The sequence below is a fragment of the Littorina saxatilis genome, unplaced genomic scaffold (genome assembly GCF_037325665.1).
Source record: "Littorina saxatilis isolate snail1 unplaced genomic scaffold, US_GU_Lsax_2.0 scaffold_312, whole genome shotgun sequence".
In the NCBI taxonomy this organism is placed as follows: Eukaryota; Metazoa; Mollusca; class Gastropoda; order Littorinimorpha; family Littorinidae; genus Littorina; species Littorina saxatilis.
In genome coordinates this window covers 71,584-84,630 of record NW_027128202.1, presented here as the reverse complement: position 1 = coordinate 84,630, position 13,047 = coordinate 71,584, and the positions used below count along the sequence as shown (strand labels likewise).

Below are 13,047 nucleotides of genomic sequence, written 5' to 3'. Positions count from 1 at the left end.
AAAAATTAAAAAATGTAAAAAGTAGACCTATTTTTTGGGTAATGTTACCCTAAACCAACATATATTTTTCTTTGGCCTTAATGTGAATCCCTAGCCTATTGTACAGAATCAACACAATCTGTTAATACGTGGTCATTACCATCACAACCAGTCGATTTACTGTAATACACAAACATCTCGACAACGGAACAATATCCTATCAAAAGGTTTTTTGCCGCAACATACACATGTGATTATGTAGAAAAAGACTGTAAAATATGCACAGCTGAACATTGTGTGTGCATGCAGACAGCTTCGAATATTGCAGTGACCTTTTTCGAAAAGTACTTTTCTGTTGAAAGTTGTTTTTGAAAGTTGTTTTCTTTTTTGAACGTTGTTTTCTGCTGAAAGTCGTTTTCCGTTCAACGTTGTTGTCTGTTAACAGTTAACACTTCAGCTGTTTATTCCCACGTTTTAAGGTCTGCTGAGAAACTGTTGATTAATTGTATACACCAAACTACCTCTGTATCTGTGTGTCTTTGTGTCAGTATCAGTGTGTCTTTGTGTCAGTATCAGTGTGTCTTTGTGTCAGTATCAGTGTGTCTTTGTGTCAGTATCAGTGTGCGTTGGAGATCGAACGAGGGACAAGACGGGCGCAATGGCTTGGTGGTAAGACGCCGGCCTCCAAAGCGGAAGGTCGTGGGTTCGAATCCCGGCCGTGCCTGGTGGGTTAAGGTGGAGATTTTTCCGATCTCCCAGGTCAACGTAGCTGCAGACCTGCTAGTGCCTTATCCCCCTTCGTGTGTACTCGCAAGCACAAGACCAAATGCGCACGGAAAAGATCCTGTACTCCATATCAGAGTTCGGTGGGTTATAGAAACACGAAAATACCCAGCATGCTTCCTCCAAAAGCGGCGTATGGCTGCCTAAGTGGCGGGGTAAAAACGGTCATACACAAACATTTTCAATCGTGCAAAAACACGAGTGTACGTGGGAGTTTCAGCCCATGAACGCAGAAGAAGAAGAAGAAGAAGAACGAGGGACATGAAGGATGTCAAATGAAAGAGCAATGTGTCTGTTTGTAATTGGCGATCTACTGCAAATCGTTCAAACCTTTTGCATATCGGGCAATCAACTACGTACCTATCCTACCAACACCCCCACCGCCGTTACTCCTACTGTGCCCACCTCTTCCCTTTAGGGGCTGGGACGTAGATCAGTCGGTAGCGCGCTGGCTTTATAACCAGTTCGTCGCTATCGGCTTGGGTTTGAATCCTAGGTCCGGCGAGAGATTCATATATCTGGGTGTCTGGGTGGCCGAGTGGTAAACGCACTTGCCTCGGAAGCGAGAGGTTGCGAGTTCGACCCTGGGTCAGGGCGTTAGCAATTTTCTCCCCCCATTCCTAACCTAGGTGGTGGGTTCAAGTGCTAGTCTTTCGGATGAGACGAAAAACCGAGGTCCCGTGTACACTACATTGGGGTGTGCACGTTAAAGATCCCACGATTGACAAAAGGGTCTTTCCTGGCAAAATTGTATAGACATATATAAAAATGTCCACCAAATACCCGTGTGACTTGGAATAATAGGCCGTGAAAAGTATATACTCGCCTAACACGCTTGAGATTTACTGGCCGATGTGAATGCGTGATATATTGTGTAAAAATTCCATCTCACACGGCATATTGTAAACGCCATGAGCCTCCCCTCTGGGAGGGTATGTGCGTTGAAATACTCACTATTAACAGCTATTGTGTTTTCAGCGTAGCAATAGGGCCCGATATTTAGACGAGACAAGTATAATGCCGACGAGTCGAAGACGAGTCGCATTATACTTGTTCGAGTCTAAATATCGGACCCTATTGATACGATGAAAACACAATAGCGTTTATATAGCTATTCTGACATTAAATTCTGTGTTAAAATCATGTTTTTGTCGGCAACAAGTACCAGAATGGTCCATGTCGTTGATTGCAGACGACGGTTCCCTTTCCGCATGAAGCCACGGAAATAACCGAACATTGAAAAACCCACGGACATGTATTACGGAGAAAACTCGAGATAACCGGATGCTTAGCATTACGTCAATATGTTAGGAATCATATGACGTCATGACGTATCATGCTTGCCTACGTAGATTGTATGTTCGAAAGTCTGACTTCTGTTGGGAATTCGCGTGGTGAAGACTGCGGTAAATCTGTAGATGATAAGAGAACAAGGATTGTCTCAGAAGAAACGACGAAATGTTTCAGACCGGTAACTTCATTTCAACATTGCACTATACAATGGACGTTCTATGTGACAGGAGAGTTTGCTGATTTTGTGTTAAACATTGGAGAGATCGTCTGCTAGAATCAGAGATAGGTCTCTTCAGATTGCAGCTTCTGGAAATGTGCAAGGTTTGTTGCCTGTTAAAGAACTGGATTTTACACGTAATGTATGTCATGTACAGTAAGCAACAACAAAAACACACACAAAGCAAATGGCATCGTCTGTCGACTAGTCACAGGAACAAACCTGGCGAGGTATGCGTGTACTTTATACACGTGGAAGAAACCGGAACCATGCGTCTTTGTTTTTGCCGATATCGTTTGGATATCGGCAAAAATGGCCGACTTTCGTAGCGTTATGCTTTGATGATCGGAAAAGGGATGTGTGAGACCATCCAATCACAGCCCCCGAATTCCCCCACGTGTCCATCAGAATAGCTATATTAACAGCTATTGTGTTTTCAGCGTAGCAATAGGGCCCGATATTTAGACGAGACAAGTATAATGCCGACGAGTCGAAGACGAGTCGCATTATACTTGTTCGAGTCTAAATATCGGACCCTATTGCTACGCTGAAAACACAATAGCGTTTATATAGCTATTCTGACATTAAATTCTGTGTTAGAATCATGTTTTTGTCAGCGACAAGTACCAGAATGGTCCATGTCGTTGATTGCAGACGACGGTTCCGGAAATAACCGAACATTGAAAAACCCACGGACATGTATTACGGAGAAAACTCGAGATAACCGGATGCTCAGCATTACGTCAATATGTTAGGAATCATATGACGTCATGACGTATCATGCTTGCCTACGTAGATTGTATGTTCGAAAGTCTGACTTCTGTTGGGAATTCGCGTGGTGAAGACAGCGGTAAATCTGTAGATGATAAGAGAACAAGGATTGTCTCAGAAGAAACGACGAAATGTTTCAGACCGGTAACTTCATTTCAACATTGCACTATACAATGGACGTTCTATGTGACAGGAGAGTTTGCTGATTTTGTGTTAAACATTGGAGAGATCGTCTGCTAGAATCCGAAATAGGTCGCTTCAGATTGCAGCTTCTGGAAATTTGCAAGGTTTGTTGCCTGTTAAAGAACTGGATTTTACACGTAATGTATGTCATGTACAGTAAGCAACAACAAAAACACACACAAAGCAAATGGCATCGTCTGTCGACTAGTCACAGACTGACAGAAACAAACCTGGCGAGGTATGCGTGTACTTTATACACGTGGAAGAAACCGGAACCACGCGTCTTTGTTATTGCCGATATCGTTTGGATATCGGCAAAAATGGCCAACTTTTGTATCGTTATGCTTTGATGATCGGAAAAGGGATGTGTGAGACCATCCAATCACAGCCCCCGAATTCCCCCACGTGTCCATCAGAATAGCTATATATAGATATATCTCGGAATCAACTTTCAGACTTTTGAAACTCAAAGACACGCATGTATCACATCTCTTCTATCATTATCATGATCATGATCAAAGAAAATAGCCGTAGTGGGCTTGTTTCAGTCAAAGTATCACACTATATCCGCAGTATATTACCGATACCTGTCACAATAAATGCCAACTCGTACAAGAGGACGTTAAAACCAAATAGTCAATCAGTCAGTTTACATCGTCCTTGCCTCTCCAAAACCTGTCACCAACACGGCACTTGCATCAACATGAAATGATATAACCACGAAATTACACATACGCAAAATAATATGACATCCCAAAACTATTCCAGCACAAACTCTGCTTTGTTAGTGTGTAAAGCCTACATAATGCCCGTTAGGTATAATTACGCACACCTGTCGAGTGACACGGAGCTGTAGATATTACAGTAACAAAGGAATGTTGATGCTCCAAGGACTAAACAAAGAGCTGTTTCACGTGAAGTCTTTGTTAATGTGACCTACTCTCTTGACTTTGTCACTGTGCTCTTTCGTATGAACTATAGCGCAAGTGAATTCATCATATACAAGAAAGATGATTCACTCATGACTATTATAAATAAATCCAAAAACAAAGAGACTGCCAACGTTTCAAAATATTCTCGCTCGGCTTCCTGGTGAGTGGGCGAATACTGAATTTCATGAAGATAAGTTTTGTGTGATATTTGTTTGTCTGTTCATTAAAATACCGTTGGGTCAATATATTCGTGACTAAACGTAATTTTGTCGATAACAACGTTCCAACAACTTACCTTTCTTGTTTTTTTGATTCATTACTATATAGATAGTTTATGGACAAAGGGGTGGACAGAGAAACGAACACAATGACACACACACGCACATTGCTTGACAGGTAAGAGTTCAACTTATTAACAGCATATATCCCTTTGGAACCATTGTGTTTGCTACTAAGAAGAAAAATACCCGATTTAAGCATACAAAGCATACATTTGGGACACACACAAACAAAAGTTATCTGACATAATGTTCAATTGCCTCCCTTGTTTGGTTTTCCCTGCAAGCGGCTGAACGTTTTGTCACATAGGTTTCGTCTAACTAGTGTTTGTCTGTGCACTTAAAAGACTTGGGTCGATATATCTGTGAGGGTAACGTTTTGTTTTGTCAATAAGTAAACGTTCCAACAACATATCTTTCTTGTCTTTACACACACACACACGCACACACACACACACACACACACACACACGCACACACACACGCATACACACACACACACACACACACACACACACAGCCAACCATACAATCAAAGTTCAACGCACCTGCATCCATTAAAACAAACACGGTATATATACAAAGCGGACTTAACAGCATTTCTAACACTTATTCTCTTTGATCATATGCGTATTCGGAACAATCAAACGATGTGAAATTTCCAGTGTAGTCGCAAACTGTCACAGGTGTTTCGCGAACTTAGTACATCAGCTAAAACTCTCGCACCAACAGGTAAAGTGTATAGAATTACACCTGTGCAGTCGCCGGGATGAATGTACAAAAAAAAGTGTAAACCCATCTGACTTCGACTGAATGGCATGGCTGTATGATGACGTTCAAAGGGACAGTCCTTCCCGCGAAGAGAATCATGACCGTCACCACAGATCTATCAAGGCTTACAAGTGGAACAGTAGGGACAAACATTACTGTGCAGAATCTCTGAGGGTTTTATTCACGATTGGTAACTTTTTGAAAGAGAATTAAGATTTTTAACAACAAGACTTAAAACACTTACTGCAAAATAGTTTTAATGAACTTTCTACCGTTTACTTAAATGTGAATAGTTTTTAAAAAGAATGTGCACAACAACACAGAGAGTAAGATCAATGCTGAATCGATCGATCTCCATGACCCCCGGGGTTCTCGAGACAAGTAAAGACAATAACCAGCAAACTTTCACGTGTAATAAGACCATCCTTCCTATTAAAGTCATGCCAAAATATCAGCAGCCTGGCTGCTTACGGTGCAGACTGTCACTCTTTATGTTGAATTGATTTAGGTAAGTGACACCTGTTTCAAACGGCTTGATTAATTCAGCACACAACTCCTTCGGTACAGAATACAGGTACAATAACAATAACAATAACAGCACTTTATTGTCCATTAAAACATTACATAAAAATGGAAATTTTTCTTCCGCACACCCTGCCTGCCTGTAAACGATTATAACAACAATTGTATAGGACGACACTCATAAAACATAAAACATAAAAGGGATACAATCAAATATGATATTGCACTATGTAAATTTACCCTCTCATATCACAGGAGTTGGGTTTCACAGCCGAGTAATCACATTACAAATATTTCCCCCACACCTTCACATGTACACATTGTACAGTGGTACCTGCCATGTGTGCCCCCTCCGATGAAAGGACACCTCACTTAAAAGGTCACCTTTTGGTGTCCCTTTGTGAGTTTGTCTCTTATCTATGCCAAAGTATACCTGTGATAATAAGAGACCACCTGCAAAGGAGGGACACTTGTGTCATTCAACTGCAAGAACCTGTATAAATTATCCTACTTTGATAAGCGTATTTGTCATCATTTTCACGAGTTTTCATTCACAAACACCTGGTAAATAAATCTCATGTTCCCCATGCAATAACTCGAGGTGGTGAATGGGTTTGAGCTTTCATGTGAAACGTGGATTGTCAAAGTAAAAGCCAATCAGGCTGATTGTTTGATGTGTGGAACCATCGTGGCTTTGGATTTGTGTTTCCGAGGGCAACGATTGTAAGCATTCACTCTCAAAGACCCAATCAATGTTGATAATTACCGCGGCGACTCATGGTCAATTTGCAACTTATCTCTGTAATCGCAAAATCCACAACGAAAAGTCATAAACACTTAAAAGAAAATTAATATGCTCAACACTAACTGAATTCACAGGTATGATCGCAGCTCTGTACATTTTCAGACTGGAAGAAAAGCGTCAACAAGCTACGTTTGACGTCACATACAAGTTTGACGTGTTATCTCGTGCTACTGTGACGATGCTTTGTGGCCCGGAGTTGGATTCTAAAAATTCGTCTCCCTGTGGGTTATTGTGCATTTTGTTGCACAACCAAAATGATGACAAAAACGATGTTTGGTGGCTTGTTGTCAGACCAGCATTTTGTTGTTGGTCCTCGGGGAGCATATCGCCTTTTGTCTCATATTTATCAATCGCGGCCTTCGGCCTTGGTCGATAAAGATGAAACAAAAGACGATATGGTCCCCTTGGACCAACAAAAAAGCTGGTCTGTCAACAAGCCACCAAACATCTTATAGTGTCCGTGTGATAAGATGAAGAGAGTACACGCCGAGTCTCAGTGGATACTAAAGTTATATTAGTCAAAGCCGGCTAACGGATCCTGAATAATCCGAGCGTCGGCGAGCTTTTTCATGACCGCGAACTGATTCCTATATTTTTAACATAACTATACTGAGACGAGGTGTGTAACATATTTATTCCACCTTTCGACCCAAGTATATGCAGGCTGCACCAGAGAAGTATATCATGCATATTTGAGCGTTTGGAACTTTTCAATCGCTAAAAAGTAGTCCTCACAAACTGTGATTCCTGACCCCATGAGCTATCGAGGATTTTGGTTGACTGTTGGGTGATCATCGTTCGGTTGCAGGGTGATTATTGCGAATAAACATTTCTAGTTTACAAATGGAAAGAAGCTAAGGGGTGGGGGGGTGAATTCCGTTATTCCGTGTGGAAGCCTGGAGATATCTATGGAGGTGACCAAGCGGATAAAATGGCCAAACTGGGCGCAGAGGACAGAACAAGAAGAAAAAACAGTGAGCTCCACAGAGATGAAAACCACCATAAAGTCTCTGCTTAAGAACCCCCCCCCCCCCCCTCCCTCGACGTACGCCAGCTACCAGCAAAAGTCAAAGCCTGAACAGCTCGTCATGTTCCGCCTGAGAACAGACTGCAACAACACCTGCACAACAAACTGCGAGCCGTGCCCTCCCCCATGTGTCCCTGTGGAGACGCAGAACACGATGCAGGCCGAATCCTGCAGGACTGCAGGAATCTCCAGCCCCTGAGGAGAGAGATCTGGACCAGGCCGACGACCCTCCACGAGAAGCTGCATGGACCTGTGGAGGCTCTGCATAAGAGCACTAGCTTCATTTCCAGAGCTGGACTCCAAGTGTAAAGTGTCACAACCATAAGCTTGAGCTTGTTGTTAATCCTTAACATGTATTATGTTGAATTATCTATGAATTGTTGAATAAACACTGTTTAAACCAAGTGTAAAGGCGAACGACAAGACGAAGAAAACCATAGTGGCGTACGCGGGAGGGGCGGTCCCTTTGTCCAGTCACTGTGTTCGTTCCGAGGAAATCACCTTGAACGACAGACATCTTCTACCAGCTTAAATGATAGGCTGGTTGCTTCCAAAAGCACATCAAATGTAGGTAGTTGCGTAAAACGAACCAATTGCGCGCGCACGCACAAACAGACGCACAGGCAAAAAGACACACACACACACAAACACACACACACACACACAAATACACACACATACACACACACACACACAGACACACACACACACACACACACACACACACACAAACACACACACACACACACAAACACTACAAAATCGTACCTCAATTCTCCAGATTTCCATGCCCGGGGTTTTGCCCGCATCCTCAAACGCCTCGTCCACGCCGAATCCCATGGTGTGTGGTTACTGAGCCCAACCCGTACGGTCCTGCAGCGAAAAGAACATGATATCTGCCATCACTATAAAAGCATGATATTAATTTGACGAAGTCGACTTCTCCAAGTCGACTTCACGAAGCGCGCTGAACGAAACTTTAGTACTGAAGTTTCTGGAAAAATACTTTGGGCTCAGTTCAGAAAGGCCTCAAGCCTCAAATTAAATCGGCGAATTTTACCTCGCAAAGTCAAGTTGGTTGGGTTTTTTTCGGATAAAAAGCCTTCGCGAAGTTGACTTTTTGTTCCCTCAGGGACCGCCTTTAAGGGGTTGGTACCACCTCGAATTGATTACAGTGGTACTTGCGCTTAAATGACACCCCCCCACCCCACCCCACCCCTTGGGACCTGCCCAGAGTGTCCGTAGATTGCAGGTGGCCTGTCATGACGGTTAATATAAAAGACCCCACCTGAAACCCTTGGGTTAAAACAACTTACTCAGCGCCTCTATGACATCATCAAGAAAAAGGTTGTCTAGAAATGTATTAAAACTGGATGAATGTGTTCACATAGTTTGTTCCAGAGGTGCGAAGTATATTCGTCAAAGCGTACATTACATTAAAGGCACAGTAAGCCTCCCGTAAACCATCACAGATACTGTCAGGCTTTTAAACACAGTACAAACACCCTTTCGTTTAAACACTCACCGCTTGAGAACATCGTGGGTGCCCTCCGAAAAGAGCGAACAATTTTCAAAGAATTCATTTTTGCGTGGTTTATCTTACCCCTGAGCCATCGTGAACCCGTGTGATCCAGTTCCCTCCCCCCGCGGGTTAGGGGGAAGAATTTACCCGATGCTCCCCAGCATGTCGTAAGAGGCGACTAACGGATTCTGTTTATCTTTTTACCCTTGTTAAGTATTTCTTGTATAGAATACAGTCAATTTTTGTAAAGATTTTAGTCAAGCAGTATGTAAGAAATGTTAAGTCCTTTGTACTGGAAACTTGCATTCTCCCAGTAAGGTATTGTACTACGTTGCAAGTCCCTGGAGCAAATATTTGATTAGTGCTTTTGTGAACAAGAAACAATTGACAAGTGGCTCTATCCCATCTCTCCCCTTTCCCCGTCGCGATATAACTTTCGTGGTTGAAAACGACGTTAAACACCAAATAAAGTAATGCCCCGGTCTCACATCTACGAATGTCACCCGACTTTAGGTAGTCGGCTGGAAGTCGGAAGAGGTCGGAGAGTTCGTGAGAATTAGCAATTTTGTTTTTGAAAAGTCGGTTAGTTCGGAAGGCCCTTCAGACTGTTTTGAACATGTTCAAAACAGTCGGAAGAGCCTCCAGACTCAGACGAATAGAAATTTGCCGGGTGGTTGTCGTAAGCGTGTCGGTTTAGTCGTAAGGCGATTCTGATTAGTCGTGACGGTAGTCGGTAGACTCGGAAGGGTGGTCGGATTTGTCAGTAGCATAGTGTCGTTGGGATTAGTCGTAATGGTGTCTGATTAGGGCAGTCTGATTTGTCGTTAGGACAGTCGTTAGCTAGTCGGTTTAGTCGTTACACTGGTCGTGAGAGTCGGCTATTGTTCGGAAGTTTTTCAGCTAATAATCGGGCCTGTCGTAACTGCAGTCGGAATTGTCGTTACTGCAGTCGGAAGTGTCTGGACACATGTCGGATTTGTCGGCCCTAAAGTCGGGTGGTTGTCGTCTGCTTGTCGGCTACATGGTCGGATCAGTCGTAAGGACAGGTCGGGAGTGAAATTTGGAGCCGAATTTGCATCCGACACTTCCGACCTAGCCGACTTAACTATCCCCGACACTTCCGAAAAATCGTATATGTGAGACCCAGGCATAAAGTAAAGTAAAGATCCAGTTCCCCCTTTTCACAATGTAGTCGTCAGTTAGTAATTTGAATGCGACTCGCTGTCGAGTAATTTGAATGCGACTCGCTGTCGAGTAATTTGAATGCGACTCGCTTATCTGCAATAGCACGTTATTATGTACCTCTGACTATGCACGAAACAAACGGCTGTGGTTCACAAGAACTCTAGCGATGGCTTTTGACTGTTCAGAGGAACTGGCGATAGACATAAACCGTCGTCTGCTACGAGAACCACGACCTTGCGTGACCCTGCTTCTGGGCTTTTCTTTTTTCAAACTTTCAAAACTTCGAATTGTACTGATCTTGTCTTGATGAAAAAAGAATTCTTTTATGATTTAAGAATGCTTGTGTAACAAGCTGTCAATTTATTATTTAGATTGTAAAAGTTAGGTTTAGCGCCAAAACGCACCACGGTCCGATTGTCTCTGAGCAATCGGCGCAAAATTAATTCTTTACAAATTGCTCGCTCTTTACGTAGGGCACCAAGGATGTTCCCGTTTGGTGAGCGTTCAAATGGAAGGGTGTTTGTACTGTGTGTAAAAGCCTGACAGTATCTGTGATGGTTTACGGGAGGCTTACTGTGCCTTTAATGTGCAGGTGTTGCCATGGGTATCAGTTACGCAGATCATCAAGATACCTTACTTTCTGCCTGTGTAAGGCCTGCTCCATACCACCCCAGATGTGTGCAGGCTTTTGCATTGAATGGATCATCCGCTCGCTTTGTCACAAACCACACATCTATTGTCTGGCCCAATCTTGTGCGGTGCAGGGGCGGATCACATCATTTTTAAGGGGGTGGGGGTCCAAATTTCGTTCAGGGACAGATCGACGACGCCAAGCATTTAGTTGAGGGCGCCAAGCTCCCGAACGTGTTATGGGGGTCTGGGAGCATGCCCCCCCCCCCCCCCCCCCCCCCCTAGAAAATGTTGATAAAAACCAAGAAAAATGGAGCAATCTGGTGCAATCTGAGCCAGGAAAGTACCCCTAATACACCTTTCAAAAAGGTTTTTTAAGAAGACGAATTTAGATCAAAACAAGGAAGATTGACCGATCTGGTGCAACTTGAGCCAACAAATGGTCCAACTACCTTCCAAAACCGTATTTTAGAAGTGAAAGGTCGGCTCCTAGAGGGGTCCGGGGGCATGCTCCCCCGGAACATTTTGATAAAAACAAGGAAAATGGAACAATTTAACAATGTGAGCCATCATTTTTTCATTTTTTTCAAAAAATTTTCAAATTGTTTTCATTTTGTTTCTTCATTTGTTAAAAATCAATGTTAAGCTAGGGGGGGGGGAAGGGGGTCCGGAAACCCCGGAAATCCCCACTGGATCCGCCCCTGCGGTGTTGGAATTTTTGCGGCATTCATTTCGTAACTGACACATAGAGCAATCTGCGAAATTAATTGTGTAACTCTCATGTCAATCTACGAAATGAATCCAGTAAAAAACACACACAAAGTCTGCACGGCATGATGCCAGCCAAGCTGTTGATTTTTTAAATACACACACACACAACAAAACACAAAAATAAGAAAAACAGACATGAACAGAAGTTATAGATGTCAACACTTATCACAGAAAGTACAGCATTATCTATGCGGATATTATTTTACTCAAAAAGAACAGTTGAAATTACATCTAACCTACAAAGCTGGGTTGGGAAATGCAGAACTCCCCATTGCTCTGTTGCATAATCGGCTCTAACTGTCACAACCATTGCAGCAAATGCCCATCCCAGCCAGAGCTTGGAAACTGAACACATTAAATGTAAATGAAGTCATGCTTGTACTAAGAAGTAAAAAAAAAAAAAAGTAACAAATAAGGAGAAGCACAAAGTACGCAGAACAAAACACAAAATCTATTACAAACTGTCTTCAGTTTTTACAACTGTCATTATTAATACTGACAATGACCAGTCGTGTATGTGTTCCACTGAACGCATTTCTCCTCAAAATGCGTTTCTTTAACACCAAGGCTACATCTCGCAGTACAGATCAAACTATGTCAGAACCTCTAGTTGCTCTATTCTTCTATTAGAAGGAAACAATCTCAGTGATTTTTCTTTGTATGGGTTTGGGTGGGGAAAGAGCAAAAAATGTGTCGTACAAATGAGTCATTGTCCACTAGCTAGATAAGCTTCACTCCGTATTCACACCGAGGAGGCGTTTTAACAAAATAAAAACATACATATACAGATAGACGGCTAACTTTCCAAATTCAAGAATTAGAAGAAAACAAACCGTAAGGTGTTTTAAATTTAACAAAACAAGACATTGTTGTTTTTGATTAACAATTAATAAGTTCCAACGGCACTTCTTTTATTTGGGGTTGGGAAGGGGGGGGGGGGCGGGTTGGAAAACAAAAAAACTAGTGAGATAAGATAAGATGAGTGTACCAACCTGTTGCACAGAAGCAGCCGACAGAGAGATCCGGGTGACAGAGACTGACACAGTCACCACACAAACACACACGTTAGAAACAAAAAGCGGCGGCGTTACAGCTCTACAGCACAGTGAGATGTCCCCTGCACCTGTCACCAGGGTACACACGCACAGACAGACACACCACAGACTTACATTGATACAGGTTCACGCACACACGCTGCGCACACTACGTGCGCCTGCTCCCCAGAGCGTAATGCGATACGTTACGATCGCTCCGGCACCGTTACGCAGCCAACCGTGCACGCTGCCACTGGCCATATAACTGTCTACCTGTGTCCGCAACAGGTGAGACCTTACCTGCGACACTCTTGCGAGCGAGACAGGTAATTACAGGTGAACAC

At 43.1% G+C, this 13,047-nt stretch overlaps 1 protein-coding gene across 1 annotated transcript in view; it reads right to left on the bottom strand.

The window, feature by feature from the left end:
* The window catches only part of LOC138956569 (advillin-like), a gene marked incomplete at its 3' end in the record, with an annotated part of 71,211 nt that extends 58,388 nt beyond the window's left edge, over positions 1 to 12,823 (bottom strand). The window contains 2 exon segments of the mRNA XM_070327895.1: positions 8,330 to 8,434; positions 12,662 to 12,823. Coding sequence (XP_070183996.1) covers positions 8,330 to 8,401 — 72 coding nt within the window.
* Positions 12,824 to 13,047: the final 224 nt, after the last annotated feature.